The 23,630-nt window shown below is 31.9% G+C and overlaps 2 protein-coding genes across 5 annotated transcripts in view; one reads left to right on the top strand and one right to left on the bottom strand.

Moving 5' to 3' along the window:
- LOC139526961 (methylcrotonoyl-CoA carboxylase subunit alpha, mitochondrial-like) overlaps positions 1-4,931 on the top strand; it is a gene marked incomplete in the record, with an annotated part of 19,132 nt that extends 14,201 nt beyond the window's left edge. The window contains 4 exon segments of the mRNA XM_071322144.1: positions 1,561-1,629; positions 2,426-2,613; positions 3,381-3,560; positions 4,714-4,931. Coding sequence (XP_071178245.1) covers positions 1,561-1,629; positions 2,426-2,613; positions 3,381-3,560; positions 4,714-4,851 — 575 coding nt within the window.
- A 1,767-nt stretch (positions 4,932-6,698) lies between these two features.
- LOC139526962 (myosin heavy chain, clone 203-like) lies at positions 6,699-23,164 on the bottom strand. 4 transcript variants are annotated; one of them, XM_071322145.1, is made up of 9 exons: positions 23,053-23,164; positions 21,149-21,248; positions 13,359-13,394; positions 10,826-10,930; positions 9,548-9,652; positions 9,152-9,268; positions 8,813-8,914; positions 7,342-7,785; positions 6,699-7,043 (listed from the first exon to the last, which is right to left on the bottom strand). In XM_071322145.1, exons 2-8 carry the CDS (start codon positions 21,241-21,243, stop codon positions 7,680-7,682), a joined length of 666 nt encoding a protein of 221 aa, XP_071178246.1. In that variant the 5' UTR covers positions 21,244-21,248; positions 23,053-23,164; the 3' UTR covers positions 6,699-7,043; positions 7,342-7,679. The 4 variants fall into 4 exon arrangements, with proteins under 4 accessions (XP_071178246.1, XP_071178249.1, XP_071178248.1 ...); XM_071322147.1 differs by lacking the exons at positions 21,149-21,248; positions 23,053-23,164 and adding an exon at positions 16,841-17,004 and having other exon boundaries at positions 6,700-7,043; XM_071322146.1 differs by lacking the exons at positions 21,149-21,248; positions 23,053-23,164 and adding an exon at positions 14,595-14,759 and having other exon boundaries at positions 6,700-7,043.
- Positions 23,165-23,630: the final 466 nt, after the last annotated feature.

Below are 23,630 nucleotides of genomic sequence, written 5' to 3'. Positions count from 1 at the left end.
CTACCAAAATACTCTAGGTTTGTTACTGAGGCTATTTCATTATAAAATGTATCTTAAAACTGAGAAATTTTTAAATAATAGAATTTTTTAAGTCTCTATATATAATTATTGTTGTAAATTGGTATATTAATTTTAATTTTAAATTTAGATTAGTTTCATTAGCCAGAGGCCTGCATTTTGTTGAAGGGTCTGTTAAGATAAGTAAAGTAATGATGGAATGATATAATTGAAATCACTTATTACTAAGCTGGATTTCATATATAGGTGGTAGTATATCTTATTATCATATACTTAGACTAAATAACATATGATTTTTACTATATGATAATAACATTAAATTAACGTAAACTCCATATTTTTCGAATTGGTGCTTAGCGGGCTGATAGGAAAAGTTAATCACATGCTTCGATTGTTATCACTTGCCTTTCAGTAACGTTATAGCATGGCATTCCGTTGATACTTGGCAAATTTCTGAAAAAGCACTGCAATGCTACGTTTTCAGTGAAAAACAATACAAAATGAACAGTTTACAATAATAAAAAAAAAAAAAAAAATTAATTAAATGCATTTTTAAAAGTTCAAACATAATTTAGAAAGTTCTTTAAAAAAGTTGATAGTGTTTGTATATTGTTTTGATTTATTTATTTTGTGGATTCGTTCATATTAAAATATTTTTCTTCTCTGTTGAGGCATAAGATAGAATGATTTCATATAGACTGTACTAAATCTGGGGTCTGATGTCCGTGAACTTTTCAATCTTTGAACTTCTATTTTGGAACCACGTAAAACGATTAATATATCAATCTGTTAATTTTCTCCATTGTTGAAGCATATGATAAAAAGATCATAACATGTCATTTCCCATATCTCATGCGACTCTTGGGCTGATATTGAACCTAGGGCTGATAATACATGCAATATGAAATATGCCATGTAATAATCTGATATTATTAGGAATAAACAATTAAGGTGGTACCTAACACTACAGGGAGATAACTCTATGAAGTCAGCTTAACATTTTATTTACGTTGTGTTGAAAAGGGAATATTAAGCTTCTCAATGATCAAAATTGGTGTTTGTCAAACTGCTATATAACCAGTGTAATTTTTCTGATAAAACGGTTGGTTCAAAATTTTGAAATTTTTATATTTTTGTTAAAGGGCAAAGTAAATACTTTGACAAAATTTTATGAAAATTAAACAACCAAATTAATTTTAGTGAAAGTGTTGGGTACCACCTTAATTATAGAATATCATATCTTGGGAATTATTGACCAGCTGTGATCAAACTGTTTGATTAAATACTGTGGATTCATTATTATTTGTTGGATACCAAATGTTGTGAATTTCATGGATAAAGTAAACCTTGAAATTAAATGTTCAACAAATGACATATCTTATATAGGATTGTACGTACACAATTTTTGACAAACAACGAAATTAAATATCGAAGACTCGCAAGTTTTTCTTAATCCACAAAAACTGGAATTCATGAAAATAATTAAATACATAGTAAAAAGTTGTGTATTGTTTTTTGTTTCAGATCCTTTTTCACCATTTCTGTTATGTGCATCAGCCAGAATAAATAATCAAGCCAAACGTAGGATACATTTAAAAGATGGTGAAAATGGTGAGTTTTGTCGTCACAGCTACAGACACTTGTACATTCTTAGACTAATTAATAAACAGAAAATTGATACAAAAATAAAATTAAGTAGAAAGAAACAAAGAACAGGTCAAAATTTAAAATCAGGAAATTACCATGAAAACACCTAAACTTTAAAAAAAAAACCAAAAAAAAACATACATGCACATAAACCATTAATATAAAATATAGATAATGGTTTCATTGGCTCAATATTGTAAAGTGAAATACATATTGAAATAAGTATGAGATTTCAAAATTACTAACAAAGGTTGTTAATCTCTTTTTTGCAACTCTGTGTGTGGGGCATTTAAATCCAGGGCATCTGTCCATCTGTAGGTCCATTCATTCAGCCTTGTAAGCGCTCTCATGTGTACACCTCTTGCCAGATTTTGTATATTAAATCTATATTAAAGGTTTAAATAATATGTGGTATAATTGCCAATGAGAATCTATCCACAAGAGACTAAATGACATATAAATTAACAACCAAGGTTACAATCCAGCCTTCAACAATGTGCAAAACCCATACCGTATAGTCGGCTATGAAATAAACATCAACAGTGCAGATCAACTTTTTTTCATGAGGTATGCCCCTTGGAAATGAAGATTTTATGGAAAATAACTTTGTAAAGGATCTCATACTTTCATTTCTTGTAGCAATAGGATATTTTTTTTAAAAGATTTAATAAAGGAAAATAAATTATTTTAGAGTTATTGCCCTTGGATATAGAATATGTACATCTGCAGGTGATATAGGAATGCTGTTCTTTTATTGTAGATGTTAATGTTATGGTCCAGTGTAATTCAGACAACTCATTTGATGTTACCATTGGCAACCAGGAACACCATGTGACTGCTGAACTAACCAATGATGGTAGTCGTACTTCCATCAGGTGTAATATTGATGGTGTTATATCCTCCTCAAACATAGTCATACAGAAAGATGCTCTTCATATATTTACAACAGTAAGTAAAGGAGGTACTAAGGTGAAATTTATAAAATCTAGAAGTTAGAAGAAACAAATTATGGTAGAAATATTGATAGGTAATGGGGCTCCTTTTCTAGATATTTAAAACAAAATGGTAGGGAAAAGACTGACTTAGACTTTTACATTATACATGTATTTGCATTGGTATTATTCGGGTCTCAAACGAAAAAAAAAGAAAAAAAAGGAATCTAGAACCTGCTTAAATTTGTAAATAACCTTTTGTGAGTTATTGAAGTCTTATATATAAAGAAAAGTGAGTATTTTACCCTGTATTGTAGGGAGAGAGAAAAAAAGGAGTGCTAACCACTGACAAAAATATTCCTAAACCTGACCTAAGTACATCCTTAATTTGAAATAGATTGGTTGATCGATAGTTGTTGTTATCCTATAAATGTTTTGTAGGACATATTTTTATGTATTATATGCATTTTCAAGATAAGTACAAATTAAACAATGAAAGATGGACTGAGAGAAAACAAATCAAACTTTTAGTACAATGAAATACTTTGATATCCTGGTAAAATAAAAGACAATATTTTTCATGTGAAATAAATCTGGCATTTCAACTTTCCTCTTGGTTAACAAATGATTTTGTCAAGTTTTTATAGAAAGCATGCCTCCAATCCTCATGATCCATGTCTATTTTCTCTCAAAGTGAACACAGGAAATGTATTATAGCAGATGGGCATACCTTTGGTATTTTATAAAGTATAATACATTAACATAACCATATTTTCTTTTCAGGATGGCAAACATGAGTTAACTTTCCCAATGCCAAAATACATGAAAGCTACAAAAGGAGCAGCAGGCGCTGATGATGCAGTAGCTCCAATGCCAGGGGTCATAGAAAAGGTCACAGTTCAGCCTGGAGCTGAGGTGCAACAAGGGGATCCACTGGTTACAATGATTGCTATGAAAATGGAGGTATGATACTGTAACAAAAACCGAGCGGTCAGGCTTTGATGTTAAATTATAAATGTGTAACCCTTAGTGTGTTGCTATAAGAATGTGTTTTATAACAATGTATAAGTATATATATGAACTAAAGTTGTAACTGGCGACTTCTTTGGTAGCGTGGTACTCTGGTATCATGGTACTTTGTGGTATCCCGGTAGATCTAAGGTTGGTTCTGTATAGGTTTTGTTGTACTTAGTGGTATTCTGGTAGATCTTAGTTTGGTTCTGTTTAGGTTTTTGTAAGAATAACAGACTTGTGAAATAAAAATCAACTTGTATTAACTTTAAGATGCATTAAATATCTACAATTCATACAAATAGTATATCGAACTTAACAGTATTCTAGTCTAACAAATAAATATCTTACTTTATTAGAATATCGTAAAGAAAATTGATAGCGGAAATATAAATACATCGAAAATTTAGTTTGGTTATCGGCAAATGGTAAATCAAATTCAGTGTCAAAAGATAACATTTCTCTTGAGAAATTATTTTTAAATGCAATTTGTTAAGGAATTACCAAGCCCACATTATACTGAAGTAGTCTGGTTACTACTTAGTCTGGTAAATGGTTTTGGTACATGTATATCGCTTGGAGTTACGGTAAGGTTTTAACAACATCATCACACACTTTTAGGGAAAACAAGGATTCCAAGGGACCCCCATTTCGCTACAATACAATGTTATATTTTTTACGGTGTCTGTCAAAGGGGTTACCATAAATGCATAGTTGAGAATGGTTACAGGGAATATATCAAAGAAAAAATAACCTTACAAAAGAGCAGAAAACAGACCAAGGCCACCATTTGGTCATCAATGCAGTGAAAAAGTCCTGCACACCAATAGGGGCTTCAGCTTGCCCCTTATCAATATTATATACATGGTCAATGAAATTGAGACCACACTTAACTCTGAAATATACAAATGAACCAACATATATTTATAGTACCCTACTTAATACAAGACCTCAATTATGCACACCTTTGTGATGTCATTTGCCAGACAGAGGAAATCACTTGGGTGCCTACACAATTAACCTGACATCAACCTTAAAAATAAATTTATTAAATATTGATAAAATTATTTCATAATGATTGTGTTTTTTTTTATTTAATTTTTAGTATGTGATCAGAGCACCTAAGGCAGGAATCATAGAGAAAGTATTTTATAAAGTTGGGGATACAGTTTCGAAAGGAACAGCATTGGTTCACTTTAAGGAGGATAAAACCAGTAGTGAGCCTGACAATGACAGTGATTAGAGCAAAGGATACCAGAGAAATTAGTGCTAAACTGTACATTATACAAATGTGATATTTATTAAAGAAAAAGGAAAATTTCACTCAGAATCTTCATTCTTGACAAGCAGTAGAAGTGTTTATATATATAAGATAAGTTGATGTGGAATTATTGCCAATGATAGACGACTGTGTACTAGAGACCAATGAATCAGGTTTCCTATAAGAGAGTGGTAAAGGGGGTGCTTGTACGAAAAAAGTGTGAAATAAGACATAGTTTCACGTTGAATGAACGTGAAATAATTTTTGTCATAAACATTGCACGAAAAAAAAAATCTTGATGTGAACCTTTTTTGACTGAGTCATTGCTTCTTGTGAATATAAACTCTTTACTTTTTACTTGACATTCCCAATTAAGTATACACGTTTACGATATAGATGGTTTGCAGCTTTTAAAAAAGTACATAACGATCTTCTTAACTTGAAGCCACCAGCTACCACCACTCATGATTTAAATAGTTAGAAATGGGAAGTTTGATATGACAGATGACGGAGAGTGCAAACACATCAAGCTCATCACTGTTAAGATGTTGATCCTATTTAAAATCATTCTTTTCATTTTACTAAAACAATCAAAGAATCGGCAATGAGGAATTAGTATTTTCTGCCATTTGAAACTTTTGTTCTGGTTTGGTAATTAAGTCATTATAGACATTATAGATGTAAAAAAGAAGATGTGGTATGATTGCCAATGAGACAACTCTCCCCAAGAGACCAAAATGACATAGTAATAAACAACTATAGGTTACTGTACGGCCTGCAAGAATGAGCTAAGCTCATTCCGCATAGTCAGCTATAAAAGGTCCTGAAATGACAATGTAAAACAATTCAAATGAGAAAACTAATGTCCTAATTTATGTTACAAGAAATGAATGAAAAACAAATATGTAACACAAACAAACGACAACCACAGGCTCCTGACTTTGAACAGGCACATACATAGAGAATGTGGCGGGATCAGAATCCTCCCCCTCACCTTGGACAGTGGCCCATTATATAGAACAGCTTACCAAGACTGGAAACAAGTACATATCTTGAAAGCTCTAAAAAAAATCAAAAAGGAACAACATCAAAGGCCTTTCCACTTTATCAAAAAAACAAAATAGAATCCATTTTTTATCAGGACGATCCCTGCCAAGTGTTTGAATTTTATTTCAAAAATACAGAACACTCAAAATAAGCATTTAAAAATCATGATGCACATAAAATTAAATAAGCAGAACATGGTAAATGTTGCACCTGACTTGCATGACTAAACATCAAATAAAAAAGTAAAAACATGTTGAAAACGATGATCACGTTGCACGAAAATAAACCTTAATCACCCTCTTATAAGTATTGAATTGTGTTACAAATATTTCCTATGCCTTTGTTGTATGCTTTTTGTCTACTTGATTTATATTCCACTCCTCAATCTGTTTCCACTCCAAAAACCTTTTTGATATAATTACAAAACATACACTGGGATTTTTTTAAAACTTTTAATTAGGAATACAATGTTTAAGTAACTATATTTTGCTGCCCAAAACAATTTAAAACATATATATATATATATTCACAACAAAAATAATGCAAAAATTGCTTACAATATTTATGTAAAAACGTAATTAAAATGTAATAGGTAAGGACTAATCCAGAAATAAATATATGGGGAAGGCTTAAAATGCACTTTTAAAATTTTTATTTTTACTCCCCCATGCATACTGTAGTAAGATTTTGATTGATCACTTCCTATAAAAACTACCTGACCAATTCAATATTGATTAAAGTGCTTTCCCTCCCCTCCCCCCCCCCCCAAAAAATAAAGAAGTTTTTTTTTAAGAAGACTCTTAGCTAAATATTTCAAATGAAATACAAAATTAACCTCAGCAAAGACCACCTTTTACCGAATAAACCATGCACATGTTAATCAATTTTCCTGCTCTTGGTCGTCAAAAATGATTTAAGTTTTATAACCTTTTGCTTGTATACATGAAATTTCAAAGTTAGATAAATATTGAATTGTGGTTGAATATTTGACGTTGAAAAAAATAACGTTGAATCAACACTGATGAAGACCTCAACCAAAATTTCAAGGTTGAAACAATGTCATGTGTCCATTGGTCATTCTCTCTGAGCAAATCAGTGAAGATTCAAGGGTCATAAAAGGTATATAACTATGAGGGGGAGGACAGGAGTAAGGGAGACAGGGAGAAAGGAGAAAGGGGGTGGGAGAAAGGAGAAAGGGGGTAGGAGAAAGGAGAGGAAGGCTGGGAGAAAGGAGAAAAAGTTGGAGAAAGGAGAAAAAATTAAATATCTCTCCTTTTAAAATTTTTTCTAATATTTCAAGAAAAAATATTCCAAAAGGAAATGTTTTATTCTAATGGGAGAAAGGAGAACGGGGGTAGGAGAAAGGAGAAGAGGGGTGGGAGAAGGGAGAAGGGTACCTCCCTGTCCTCCCCCTCAACTATATACCCTTTTTCCCTCTTTCAATAGAGAAATATTATTCTTGAAAAAAAGCCTCAAAATATTTTTCATTTTGCTACATGTATGCTTGACAACTTTTTTCCATTACCTGCATAATCGTAAAGTAATTGTTAACATGTGAATGTTTTCTGTTGTAAATGAAATGAATAAATCACATGACCAGTATGATGACATCATTGTTTACGACCTTTTTGCACTTGTCATATACACATGTTTTACTAATCTATATTGGTATCAAAGATCAATATGGTATCTGTGATGAGTGATTTTATCTGTGATGAGTGATGTAACATGACTTTTTAAACAATCTATGAACAAATATCATTTTAAAAGTCCAATTCTGTATTAGAAAATTGTTTGTTTAAATTGTCTAGTTCACTACTTTCTATATGAATGTTGTTTTCTTTTAGTAGTTTTTCTAACAGTTTACATCTGAAAAATAAAACACAAAAAAAACATTAATAAGTTGATAAAAAAGCTTGTCTTCATATCAAATTGTTTTCACAGTGAGTGTCTTTCAAGAAGCATGTTCTGTCCACCCTCTGTTTTTCAAGATCATGTTTCACATTTATTTTTATTTTTCAGTGTTCATTGTCTATTGTTTGATGTTATGTGTCTGTTCCAAGGTTTTGTCTGGTTTTTGTTCTGAGACCACATTTGTCTGGTTTATGTTCTGAGACCACAGTTGTCTGGTTTTTGTTCTGAGACCATATTTGTTCTGAGACCACATTTGTCTGGTTTTTGATCTGAGACCACATTTGTCTGGTTTTTGTTCTGAGACCACATTTGTCTGGTTTATGTTCTGAGACCATAGTTGTCTGGTTTTTGTTCTGAAACCATATTTGTTCTGAGACCACATTTGTCTGGTTTTTGATCTGAGACCACATTTGTCTGGTTTATGTTCTGAGTTCACATTTGTCTGGTTTTTGTTCTGAGACCACATTTGTCTGGTTTATGTTCTGAGACCACATTTGTCTGGTTTTTGTTCTGAGACCACATTTAGCAAACACAAATCAATAAATCAATTTTTATGACTATATACGAAATACGAAATATTTTATTAAAGAAAGCTCAATTATGAACATAATCATTAATAGCATAGATACAACAAAGAATAACATTTAAACAATCTTAACTAAAATTAATACTACACAAGTATCAAAGTATATGTGTTCCAAGGGGAGTAACTCTAGTGTAAAAAAATATATATAACAAGATAATTACTGTTCTTGATTTTGACAGATGCTGGAGTCTTCAACAATAAACAAATAATTCATACCCTACAGAAAAGTCAAGAAGACTCCTATCATCGATTCTAAAAGTATTGTGTGAATAAATTTCAAAGTCACAAAGTATGGTTTTATGACCAAAAGCCAAGAAAACCAAACTTTAAGTGAATTATAAAAGAAAAAAAATTACCCTACCCTTTGTATATATATATATTCATATTGTAAAATACCTTTTATCCAGAATCTCATTGGTCTGTTTTTCTCTCTGTAATTGTCGAGATTTTTCTTCTAGTTCATTTTCTGTCTTTATGATATTTTCTATATCTGCTTTCCTGTAAAGAAATCAATTGTAATACAACTTTTATTATACATTCTAGAATTTTTTTACAAGGCATATTGCATAGTAGGTTTAATTTAAGGTCAAATTGAGGAAAATATACTGTAATGTGATTTCTTTTCATGAGGTTAAAATTTGCCTTTTCTTGTTCAAGACAGACATACAAGACTACAAAATGTTATCAATGCCCCGCTAAAATAAAGGACGGGAAATTATCCAAACTAATACTTACCCACCCATATCAACATCTACTACATCTACCACATTGGTTGATTCAAACCGACTGCCAGTACTCTTTTTCCGTAAATACTGTTCCATTTTGTTTATGGTCAACTGCAATGTTTTATTGCTGAAATAAAAATTGTAAAATAATGCATCACAATGTTAGAATAATTGCCTTGCTGCCCATGAGTAAGCCACTTATGTGTAAAAAGAATCTGTATTTTTGTAAAAACTCTTAAAGGACCTTTATTATTAGGGTGTACTGGATTTGTGATTTTTTATGGCTTATTAATGGCAAATATATTCAAAGACTGCTGACCATCAAAGCAATAAACTTACAAGTTCAACTAATTATAGTTTGCATTTAGTTTAGCATATTTTTGTTTTTCTTTCTTTATTTATTTACCTCTTCATGACTTCCTCTTTTGCTTCTCTTTCTTCTTCCACTTCTTTATTTCTGTCTATCAGTCTATGTTGTACCACATCAAGTTTACTGACTATTTGTTTATATCTGATGAAATACAGTAAGAAATGCCATTATCAAAAAAAGATGGCCGCCATGGCAAAAAAATAGAACATATGGGTAAAATGTAGATATGGCTTATAACTCTGAAACTTAAGCATTTAGAGCAAATCTGAAATGGGGTATAATTGTTTATCAAGTTTACATCTATGTGCCCTGATATTTTCAGATGAATCAGACAACTGGTTGTTTGGTAGCTGCCCTTGAATTGGTAATTTTAAGGAAATTTTGCCATTTTTGGTTACTATCTTGAATATTATTATAGATTGAGATAAACTGTAAACAGCAGTAACATTTGCAAAGTAAGATCTACAAATATGTCAACATGACCAAAATGGTCAGTTAACCCCTTAAGGAGTAAATGCCCTTTATAGTAAATTTTTACCAATTTTTCGTAAATTTTTGTAATCTTTTACAAAAATCTCCTCCTCTGAAACTACTGGGCCAAATTAAACCAAACTTAGCCTCAATTATGATTATAAGGGTAGTTAGTTTAATAAATGTGTGCGGTAAGCCAGCCAACCAACCAAGATGGCAGCCATGGCTAAAAATAGAACATAGGGGAAAATGTAGATATTGGGTTATAACTCTGAAACCAAAGCATTTAGAGCAAATCTGTCCAGGGGTTAAATTGTTAATCAATTCAATGGGGTTAAATTGTTTATCAATTCAATATCTATCTGCTGTGAAATTTTCAAATGAATTGGACAACTGGTTGTTGAGTTGCTGCCCTAAATTGGTAATTTTAAAAGAAATTTTACCGTTTTGGGTTATCTTGAATACTATTATAGATAGAGATAAACTTTAAACAGTAATGATGTACAGCAAAGTTTGATCTGCAAAGAAGTCAAAATATACAAAATGGTCAGTTGACCCCTTAAGCAGTTATTGCCCTTTATTGTCAATTTTTAACAATTTTCATTAATTTGGTAATTTTTTACCAAGTATTTTCCTCTGTAACTAAAGGGCCAAGTTTATTATAGATAGAGAAAATTGTAAGTACATGTAGCAAGAATGTTCAGTAAAGTAAGATCTACAAACACATCACCATCACCAAAACACAATTTTGTTATGACTCCATCTGTGTCCTTTTTTTAATATGCACATAGACCAAGGTGAGCGACTCTTAAGAGCCTCTAGTTTATAAATAAGAACACTTACTTCTCTTCTGCTTCTTTTTTTGCTTTCTTCTCTATCTCAACTTGAGACTGTAGTTTTACTACTTCATTTTGTAAATTTTCGTTAGGTGCGTACGAAGATGGCCTCCTAAATGAAGAAAACAATCAAATCTAAAACAGTGGAATGTAAATGGCAGAAAAAAATGATTCCATGCAATACAGATTATTTGTGCAGTTTGAAAAGTTGATAGCTTAATAATGGATATTTTTGCTTACATATACAGTAAAAGATGGACAGTCACTTTACTTGCGTCAACATAACATTTCGTTGCTTCTATTACTAGAGGGAGTTACTTTTAAAGCAATAAGTGTGCATTGCCAACTAAAAAGTGTTCAAATTAAATAGAGACGAATACTACTATTAATACTTTATAGGAGGTATCCAAATGTCTAGCTTAGTCGCTTCAGTACCACAAAACTTTTTTTTTTTAAATATTACCGTGTCATTGTGCAGAATATGCTTGAAATATCTGCCGTAGGACGTCGTGTACCAATTTATTTTAAAATAGTCAACCAAATAAATAATTGATCAGTCGATTAAGTACTAACAACAAACAGTAAAGTTCATTTAAAACATATCTGAGGTTAATTACTAGTACTAATACGGATATGTAGATCATTGCCAAATAAATTATGACGTAACTGTTTTAATCTTTCAGTTCGGTCATTCATGAAACGATACTATTCTATAATGGGATAACAATGCTAACTTCAAGATTAAAAGATTAGATTTAGAAATCAAATATCGAATAACAACGTCCTTGCTTAACACAACGGATTACGCTGATTGTTTTGTCATTTTCCCGTATCCCGTTTATCATTGTTTTAATAACGCTTGTAATTTCACGCGTCCCTCATCCCCGTTTTCACTCTTAATAATGTGACTTTCACGTGTAACGTTTGGTAAGCGTTTCACTCTTAATAATGTGACTTTCACGTGTAACGCTTGCCAAAAATCTATCATTCCCGCGTCACTCTTAGACCCGCACTCATTTAGTTCAATCAATAGTATAATAGTTACCAACCGACGTTTCGGGTGTGGTGGAGAGTTTGGAGGGGTTAACTTGAATATTTTTAAAATAATATGTGTTGCCGGACTAGCAGAAATCTAAAGTCTTTTCGTTTACCGGTATTTCCTATTATATATCTTTTTCATACCTTTACACCATCACAGAGTACCCTTAACCTTTTGGTGGCAGAAATACAACTCTGCCAACTAAGTGGAGGAAAATTAGGAAAAGTGTCAAACTTTTTTCAAACCAAGACTTCGTTAAAGGACCGTGACATGTAGCCAGATTCACTTTCTAATTCTTAACAAACGTATCATCATAGTTTTAACTGTAAAAAAGTGTCTGCATATCCTCAAAATTTCCTTTACCTAGCAAAACTATTGTCGACAGAGGAAACTTTTGAGTATTTTTCGTCCATTAGTTTTAAACTTACATTTCCAAGATATTGCAAACTGTTCTAAAACAGTTTATCGGTTCTAAAACGGAAATGAACTTTCCCCTCCTTTGTCATTTAAACCGTTTTTATTGAATGATTATACAAAATTGTTCAGGGCTATTTAGTTAACTATGTATATCAAAATGACGCAGAAATTAACAACTATAGGTCACCGTACGGCATTCAACAATGAGCAAAGCCCATACCGCATAGTCCGCTATAAGAGGCCCCGAAATGACAATGTAAAGAATTCAAACGAGAAAACTAACGGCCTAATTTATGTACAAAAAATGAGCAGAAAATAGATATGTAACACATAAACAAACGACAACCACTGAATTACAGGCTTCTGACTTGGGACAGGCACATTCGTAGATAATGTGACGGGGTTAAACATGTTAGCGGGATCTTAATCCTCCTCCTAACCTAGGACAGTGGTGTAACAGTACAACATAAGAGCGAAATATAAAAAAAATCAGTTGAAAAAAGCTTAACTCATCCGATAGATAAAAATACAAATACTAGAAATACAAGTGGACGTAGCCGGGTACTTGTACATCCCAACAACAAAAAGACGCTCAGTACATATCTGAGAGCTAGCATACTGATAGCTCGTTCAAAGCCACTAACAACATAAATAAATCATGCATCTAAGACTAAATGTGTTGGCAATTTCACGTGTTCAGTAACAAAACTGTCTGGTAATACCCGGAGATAAGAAGTAGCATTTCAAACTCGCCTCCTTCTTTCGTTCTGCATGGTGCAGTTAATGAGATTATCTTCACTTAAGATACCTAACTCACAGTCCTATAAATAGAAAGTCGCTTCTCCTAATTACTATTTCTTCAGTTTTCAGTTTTAGATCATACATTAAGAACTCATTCACATTAATATTTGACGTTTTAATATCATAATTCATGCAAGTATAGATAACTTCAAATGTAGATATCAATTTAAGCGTACACAGCAATATAATAAGAGCTTTTCAAAATACCATAGCCTACCACATTTTGCGAGCAGTATATTGTCACAGCTTTTCAATGGTGCAATATCACAAATGGATGCCTTACCTTTCAGTAGCTTTCAATGATCCTGGTCTACTGGAGCTGAAAAATTAATAAATTTTATCTATAGATAAATGGAACCTATTAAAATGCAATCATTTTCCTATCAAATATTTACGTTTAATTGATTTTTATATAGCAAGTGCATGGGTTAATAAAAGCAGATCAGTATTCGAAATAACCACACATGGAATAATCATAACAATGTTCTCAGTCATTAATGTGGTTTCAAAGCACTAATTGAAATCGCGTATCTAACACTATCACCCGAATAATTTAGTCCCTCCCTGTAATCGATCTTACCTGTACTTGCGAATAATGGTAGAGTAGCGAAATATAACGACTGCATTATTAGTGTTCTCTCTCTGAACTTCGTTCTGAACAGTTTGTTAGAAAGATGATGTCAGAAAACATCTTCGTTATCATGGGAGTGGCTGCCGTAAGGCACTTTAACCGTACGCCTGCGCATTATTTCCCCCAAAAAATTATCGTATAGATATAGGAAGATGTGGTATGAGTGCCAATGAGACAACTCTTCATCCAAGTAACACTTTTTAAAAATAAACCATCATAGGTCAAGGTACGACCTTCAACAAGGAGCCTTGGCTCACATCGAACAGCAAGCTATAAAGGGCCCCAAAAATAACTAGTGTAAAACCATTCAAACGGGAAAACCAACGGTCTAATCTATATAAAAACGAGAAACACGTATTAACTTCATAAACAGACGATAACTACTGTACATCAGATGCCTCACTTGGGACAGGTGCAAACATTTGCAGCGGGATTAAACGGTTTACTGGTACCAAACCTTCTCCCTTTTCTGAAACAATAGTATAACATCACAACATAGAAAGACACACTATAAAATATCAATTGGAAGGCTTAACTCAATCAAAAAACGGAAATTCACACACAATGTATATGTTCATGATAAAATGACCAGACTAAAACAATAATGTATTGTGTACACAAATCTTGCGATCTATAAATGTTCTAATCAATTTCAGTCGCCCCCTTCTTTTAATCCCGACACGGGCTCTGTTTTAGAGAACCACTGTCACATTTTGTGCCTCTAGCTATATCCTTGGCACATAATTATTATCAATTAAATGCATGATTTGGAAACAAGAGGCATCGATACCAGAATCTAAAAAGAGAAACACAAAAAGAGGGAGGGAAAGGGATACTTCAAAAGTTGTTTCCCCATGGAACGCAGGGAAAATAGATAAAAAATCTTACCTTTTACTAAACCGAGACATACTGCTTTTAAATTACTTCCATGTACATTTCAATGCAATAAATAATTATCAACTCGCAGGGGGTAACATTGATATATAAAGAACTTTAAACCACACTTAACGCTTTAAAAAAAACACACAACATCGAGACTGAATTATTTTTAAGGGTGAATAATTTTGTTATTAAACAGTGTCACGTGCTAATAAGCTCCCTTTAATCATTTTTTTCTATACATATGCAGACATGATATAATTATATCGACTTCGTTGCTTATTCATTAAATGGCCGATTTCCAATAATTTCATCATTCTATAGTTAAAAAATTATATATATATTTTTTCCAGCAGCCTCATTATTCTGTAAACTCCGCAAAGACACTAAAAACAAAGTGCAAGTTTAAAGTGCAAAGACATTAAAAACAAAGTGCAAATGCACCAGTAGTTAAAGGAACCATTATAAAGGATTAACCGTTGAAATTAATCCGTTTAATGAAAGTAATAAAGTAGAAGTATCGTAAATAGATCTAACGTTAAATAGTCAGATCTTGCATGCTTGTCAAATTGACCATAATCCACCAATGACCCAAGCACAAATCAGAAAGGAAAAATAATACAGCATTCACAGTGCTCACATAGGCGTTTTCACTGTTTAATGTTATTTACCAACCGATAATAATGGAATCATATCTACATATATAATATATAAGAGTGAAGAACTGCACGGATAAGCACTTTAAAACTTAAGATAAAAGGTGTGTGAAAGGGGATTTACTGAATAGAGAATTTTGGGTAAAATTATAAACATGATAAAGAATAGAAAACAATCTAAAAGAAATAAAGAAAAGACAATAATGAGGCCCTACAATATTAAAGAAATAGAGAATAATGGGCAGAAGACAGAAAAATTGTCTTAATAAATCGGGAACGTGTCCATTGGACATAGATGATGCCCCACTGCATATAACGTTATAAAGCGATATAGCTCAATCACCGCAGAAGTGACGATACCCGTCCTTGATAAGAGTTTGGTGACATTTATAGATTATCCTTGGTTATCTCAACGAGATTGTTTTTCTCGCTTGAGCCGGTACGGCGAAAACGAGAAAAGCAATCGATGACGACGTGGTCAATTTCATTAGCAACGCCACGTGCCTCCTTAGTTTCTAGCGATAATTTTCCATCTCAAGCGAGTAGCATGATATGAAAAATTATCACAAAAAAGATCAAAGGAAAAATGCACAAAATAGCGATAATACATTTAAGCATTGCGTTTTAGTTTCATAGCATTCCGTTATATAATGGAAACCAATTTTGGACGTACGGACGAATAATGGTAAAACTTAATGTCCCTCCTCTACGGCGTGGGCATAAAATTTAAAGAATAAAGAAACGAAGGACTCCCATCCAGACCATCAGAAACGGTGATTATTTGGAACAATGTAATAGTTTGTTCATAAATCACATTATGAATCAGACAATTTAAAAAAAGTAAATATTCTGAGGTTCAAATATCGTATTGTATTCAAGCAGTACAATTCAAAATCATGATATCAATATTTGCTATATTTTTTAACAAGTCAATACTGTTTTCAAGAGTAAAAAGTATTTGAAACAACAGACGTACAATTTTTCATCAAATATCGATTCCCCTCCCTTTTTTTTGAGAAATATGTAAAAAATACATAATTTAACAGAAATAAACATTAAACAATCAAAATAATAATTAATTATTTAGTAAAAATAGTTTTTATTTCTATTAAATTATCTTTTATACTATGATACAATCGATAAAATTGTCGTCATCTTGTATACTGTATATAGAATAGAGAATTGAAACAGGGAATGTTTGGAAGGGGCAGCAACCCGACCAAAGAGCTTAATAACAGCCCAAAAGGCCATCGATGGGTCTTCAACGCAGCATGAAAATCCCTGTACATGAGGAGGGCATTAGCAGTCTCCTAAACAACAATATATATAATTCTTGTAATACTTTTAAAGACAACCATTATTTATAAGCAACTGACTTTTTATTTTATTCGCTGTTATTTTAGAAAATTTTAATTAAAAAGTGTAATATATGAATTATTTCTATGATATGTTTTTCAAGTAGTCGAAAAAATTATATGGAAAATAATTAGACTGCAATGAATTTTGCATGATATATACCCATGCCAGCAGTTTATCAATAATGCCATAGTTAATTCATTCATTTCAGGTAAATGGAAAAAACTAAAAGAAACTGCCTACCTTTTCAAAAAGCTCATTATTGCTTAAAAAGCTCAGACCGAACGGCTCCACTGTACGTACGCTGTGTATAATTATTGATATTTATCAAGATACTTTGTAAACTTTAGTAATTTTAATATATTTCCTCATTAGAGTATCACATGATGGTAAAACATTTTGTTTGAAAAGCGATCGATCGTTGAATTTTAAACCCAAGGCCTGACATAAAACCTATATTCTTTAGAAATATTGTTTTCCTTTCAAATAACTCTCATAGTGTCCTCGATTTTTACATTTCTAAACTGTTGCTTTTGTAATAAGTCATTTAAATACTTAGTTTTCGATTGAAAGATGTATTAGTAGTGGACTAATGAACGATATCAGAAGTAAAATCTGTCAGTTGAATTAATATGAATATGCATACATTGGAAGTGGTTTGTTGTTTTTCTTTTCCTATTACTTATGAAAATATCCGAAAGATATAGGACAAAAGAAGGTCAACAATATGAAAAGTAAATCTCCTTTGACTAACAAAAAACCGGAGTCAAATTCATGTGTAAATTTTAACTCAGTCAGAAGTTAAGTTGAATTCGCGGAAGGAGGGGGTTGGGTCTCAAATCACCTAGTACCTATTTTATACCTGTGCCTTCTTTTACTTTAGAGGTCCCAGTAATTTAGAGTAAACGTTCATTTATCGGTCAATGTTAGGTAACTGTTAGTTCTAAGTTAGATTTAGTGCCAGTGTTAAGGTTTGGTGTATGTTAGGCTTTACCTTATGTGTAGGGTAAGGGAACTTAGTTTAGTACAGCTGTATATGGGTTGGTAACCCTAAAGTAAAAAGAAGGCATATATATAAAAGGTTATAAAAAAGAAGATGTGGTATGATGTGCCAATGAGACAACTGTCCACAAGAGACCAACATGACACAGACATTAACAACTATAGGTCACCGTACGGTCTTCAACAATTAGCAAAGCCCATACCGCATAGTCAGCTATAAAATGCCCCGATAAGACAATGTAAAACAATTTAAATGAGAAAACTTATTAAATTAAAATTTGGAAAGTTGTCAAGTGTCATATTACAGTCAATTTGGTAGTTATTTTAGAGCTATTTTCCTAATGCATGTAATTTAAAGGTTTGGTTGGCTTGCTTGTTGTGTTTGTATAACTGTTTGCTCAAGCATTGCAATTAAGTTTTACAATTGCAATCAATATATAGGTGGGGCTTCAGCTTGTATAACATATTTGGATTTTTTTTTACTATTTTAAAAGATATGTATAGCAAAAATGAAATATCTGTGAAAGTGGGCAATGTATTAACGCCATCTTTCAGCTCGCTATAAGTTGAGGTAAGACAAGGGGATATTTTAAGTCCAAACTTATTAAACTTTTCATTAACGATCTGCCTCCAAGATTTGAACCAAGTCCCGATGCTGTTGATATCAGTGGGCGTATAATTGATTGTCTTATTTACGCCGATGACATTATTGTATTATCAAACACTAAAAAGGGTCTTCAAAACCGACTTGATATACGTATATTAAATACTTATTGTATTGATTGGTGTCTAGATGTAAACTTGTCCAAAACAAAAGTTTTAATTTTTAACAAGCCTGGAAATTTTTTGAAGGAATCACTTTACTTAGATAAAGAGGCTATAGAATGTGTTAATAGAAATAAATATTTAGGGATAGTCTTTACTTCTAGTGGTCTTTTTCAAGAGGGGAAAGAAGAGCTATTAAAAAAATCCTTAAAGGAAAAATTTAAATTACAAAAATCCATGTCAGCTTGTATTCCAAGTATTGATACTGCAATTCATTTATATGATCACACAATAAAACCAATTTTATTATATTGTAGAGAAATTTGGGGTTCATTTAAGATTAACACATGGTATGGGTACTAAAATCTCTTTGTTCTTACTGTGCTTTAATCTGGATAATGCACAGCAAAGGTGTGCATAAACTACCTCAGATATACTGCACAGTTCAAATCTATTTTTACTTTTAGGGGCGGTTCCTAGATTTTAAAAGGGGCGTTATTCTATCAAATTAAAAAAATATATCACCGAACGTAGCGAGACTAAAAACAATATTGACGATTTTAAGGCAAAACACGATAATTTGTCCAATCCTAGGGTGAACGACATGTTCGTCCCCACCCCCGAATCCGCCATCTGCCTTGAAATTACGACAAAACTGAACTTTGTACAAACATCTTAGTTTCATTCCTTTTTTTCATCTTAGCTTGAACATAAAATGTTTCAGTATTATATTTTGCGTACAACATAAATCTTAAATCAGTGTTTTAAAGTCAGAAAGAAAGTTAAAAAAAAATTTGGTAACTTTCGCCAAAAAAGAAATATAACTAAGAATATCCGAATAAAAGAAATCTGATTATTCAATGGAATTTATAACGACTTCTTGAATATCTATTCCCCATATTTTTGGATCGAATTTAAAGGGGGTCATATTCAAGTTTGTTTTAAAACAGGGAGATTAGCTAGAGATCAATCAGACTTCAATTAGATGGACGTGTCTGTAGATACAAAGAAATTTGGGGAGGGGAGTAAAAGATTGGAAAGAGAAACGTATTTTCTGTTTATTCAACATTTAAAATTTTAAATATAACATCTAATTCTTCCTCGGTTTATCTTTCTCTATTAAAGCATATCATTGGTGGAAAGAAATTCAAAAGCAATTAATCTAAACACAATAACCCTTTCAGTTATGATTTTTTTTCATACAACGATTTGAAAGAACTCAAGTTGTCAAAGTCTTAATCGTCATTATTAACAAAAAATGGGAATAGATTTAATAGAAACATTAAAAAACAATTTACCATTAAATTGCAATTTTACAATAAGTCTAAACCTAAAACAAAGTTATCAATTGAAAACTTACCAATGAAAGTCGTATTCCCCCCTTTCTTTACCCTACAATAAACTTTCCTAGGATCCGTGGATTGCGGAATATCGTCCACATCCAAAACGTTCACGTAAATTAATGACGTCATGTGTTAAAACAGTTATTGGCCAATCAAATCGGTATATATAGAATTTAATCTGCACGCGCTCAGAATGACCCTTTAACCCGAACTCCTACGTCGTTCGGGTTAATAAGGGTCACCTGAGCTGTGCAGATTAAATTCTATATACCGACTTGCTTGGTCAATAACTATAACTTAAATCTGCTGCTTACAAGAAAAAAAGTGAATTATCTATTTGAATTAATCACATTTCAGATATTTTTCTGTCATTATATCTATGGTAAAATATGTACACAGGCTTATCAAATTGGACGAAGGGTTACTTTATGATGCTTGTGTTTGTAATAAAATTTTAGATGCATGAAACATTAATTGTTGGTATTCATTTATGAGATATGTACTTCAATCACTTGATATATATACAAAATTTGAATACAAAGCTCAATAAATTAATTAAATTTGTAAAATGTAAACTTTGTAACAGTTTTAAAACATTTTGGGTGGTCAAAGGATCTGATACCGTATCACAAGGTAATAATTAGAAAATTATTTCAACCTCAAGACTGACTTCGTAAAGGAGGCTTATTTATCAATTAAAGACTTTAATATAAGAAGAGCTATATGTAAAATGAAAATAAGTGCTCATAATCTTAGAATTGAGAAAGATAGATATAGTAAAAAATACATAGAGAGAACTCAGCGTCTATGTCATCACTGCTTATCACATGGATTTAATTCTATTGAAGATGAGACCCATTTTACAGTTAATTGTCCTTTATATAATGAACAGAGGAAATTATTATTTGATAAATGTAAACACTTTTTGTACTAATTTTAAAGAACTACCTAATGATAAGAAATATTTCTGGCTGTTCACAAATGAGCATTTACCAACTCTCATGTGCCTAGGAAATTACATTATTAAAGGTTTAGAAATAAGATCCAGATGTAAACAAAATATATGAAATAATATTTTATTATTATGAGATTTGATGTAATAGCTATGTAAGACACATGTTGTGTTAGGCTCTGATCCTGTCCATAACGTTATAGTATGGTATTAGGTTTCTGTTATGCTTTTTTCCAATCATATTGTGCATAATATTGTTGTAAAATGATGCCCTTTATGGGTTCTTGATTAGATAAATAAAATTCTTATCTTCTTATCTTATAATGTTATTGGATGCTTGAGCAAACATTTTTACAAAACAAAGCAAGCAAGCCAACCAAACCTTCAAACTACATGCAGTAGGAAAATAGCTCTAACTATCTCCGAAATCATGAGTCTGAAAGACAAAAGAAACTTGAACTATGTTATTTTTCAAAGCACATACAATACCTGGAAACTATGCAGTGGAAAGGACGTTGGTTCGGCTCTTTGTTTGGTGGTCGATCAATCAAATTGCTAACTTCTCTGTTTTCTGATTTGTCCATGATAACTTTAATGTCGTATATATAGATACAAACAAACAAAAATAGAATAAAAACATAATTCAATAGAAATAAAAATTGAACAATCATAAAAGTAATTAACAGTATTAGTTAAATCTTGAGCGTTTCTTATGAGGAAGAAGCAACAAGTTTTTTCTGTACTTGATATTGTAAGGTTAAAGGTCGTGGAGTAATTATCTTTTCTACAATTATACAATCGATACATTTGTTGTCGTCTCTTTTACTATGTATAGAATAGAGAATGGAAACGGGGAATGTTTGAAAGGGGCAGCAACCCGACCAAAGAGCAGAAAACAGCCCAAAAGGCCACCGATGGGTCTTCAATGCAGCGATAAAATTCCGCTCCTTAACAACTATGTATATCATACTTGTTATCATTTTTGAAAACAACCATTATTTATAACCAACTAAATTTTTTAGTTATTCGCTGTAATTTTACGAAATTTAAAGTGTAATATATGAATATTTCTATGATATATTTTCAAGTAATTCATTAATTTCAGGTAAAAGAAAAACCAAAAGAAACTGCATGCCTACCTTTTTAAAAAGCACAGACCGACCGGCACGCTCCACTGTACGTTCGCTGTGTAATTATTTATATTTATCAAGATACTTTGTAAACATATAAATTTGTATTTTAATTTATTTCCTCATTAATTAAGAATATCACATACTAGTAAAACATTGTGTTTGACGAGCGATCGATCGTTAAATATTGAACCCGAGGCCTGATATAAAACCCATATTCTTTTTGAAATATTGTTTGCCTTACACATATATCTCATAGTGTCCTCGATTTTTATATTTCTTAACTGTTGCTTTTCTAATAAGTCATTTAAATACTTTATTTTGGTTTGAAAGAGTATTAATATTGGACTATTGAAAGATGTCAAAAGTAAAATCTGTCAGTTGTTTAAATATATGCATACATTAGAAGTGTTTTTTTTCGAATTACTTATGAAAATACCTGAAATATATACACACTATTTAACATAGGACAAAAGAAAGGTCAACAATATGAAAAATTCAATCTCTCTTAAATACCAAAAAAAAAACCACCTTACAAATATTAGTAGTAAACTTTATATCTGATAAAAAGCAGCCTGATGCTAGATCAAAGAACAGAAAATGAGTTGAAAATAAGACTGACTAATGGATTGTTGGTGTTTAACACCACTTTCAGTACTATGGGATATATCGTAGCGGTAAATTTTTATTGGTGGAAAATATATATGTCAACTGGAGTTAAATTTTAATTTCTTTTTACTCAGTCAGAAGTTCCTTTAATATCTATCTGTATCTAGATCTTAATATTGTAATTGAGCCGCACATTTACTCTAACACAATGTGTTTATGTTGAATTCGGGGAAGAGGGAAAAGGGGAGGGGAGTCTCAAGTCAACCGATACCTTTTTCATACCTGTGCCTTCTTTTACTTTAGAGGTCCCAGTACTTTAGAGTAAACGTTCATATATGGTCAATGCTAGATTAGTGTTAGTTCTAAGTTAGGTTTAGTGCCAGTGTTAAGGTTTGGTATAGTTTAGGGTTATTTGTAGGGTAAGGGTTAGTTTAGTACAGCTTTATATGGGTTGGTAACCCTAAAGAAAAAAGAAGGCGTATATATATTAGGTCACCTTATTGATCCTTATTAAATAAAATTCGGAAAGTTGTCAAGTGTCAAAGAAAAGTCAATTTCGTAGTTATTTTAACTTTCTCGGAATATATGAGTCCCAAGGACAAAAGAAACTTGAACTATGTCATTTCATTGAAGCACATATATTATATACAATACCTGGACACTATGCAAACTACTTGGAAAGGACGTTGGTTCGGCTCTTTGTTTGGCGGTCGATCAATCAAATTACTAACTATCATTCGATTGACGGTACAACTATCCGTTGTGGTCATGGTGAAAATAATAAGCTTGTTTAAGGTCCTCAGTATTAGCTCCCCTCTCCCCCTCCCGGCGATTTCGATTCGGTTTCCGATGTGTACAAGCAATGGGACAAAACAGCGATTCATTACTTGAAGGCCGTATGCATGGTTCCCTATAGTTGCTTACATCCACTTCATTTTAACTTTGGTGGATAGTTGCTTCATTGATAATCATACCACCCCTCATGTCCATATTTTCATAGCCTTAGGTATTCATCCCTTCATGAAAACGTAAGCGTGCTGGATAGTCCTAAGGTATTGCCACTTTGTTACTTTCTTGTTCTAAAATAAAATAATGCCCGTTATATTTTAAACCTGAAGGAGGATCGGGGAAAATTATTACGTACGATACGTAGTAATTGTAATCAAAATAGGTCAACATTAAAAAAGAGTAAAAAGTTGAAATAAAATTTAATGAATGCAATATGAATCAAT

Source organism: Mytilus edulis, chromosome 6, assembly GCF_963676685.1.
Source record: "Mytilus edulis chromosome 6, xbMytEdul2.2, whole genome shotgun sequence".
Taxonomy (NCBI): Eukaryota; Metazoa; Mollusca; class Bivalvia; order Mytilida; family Mytilidae; genus Mytilus; species Mytilus edulis.
This window is presented reverse-complemented; position numbering and strand designations above follow the sequence as displayed.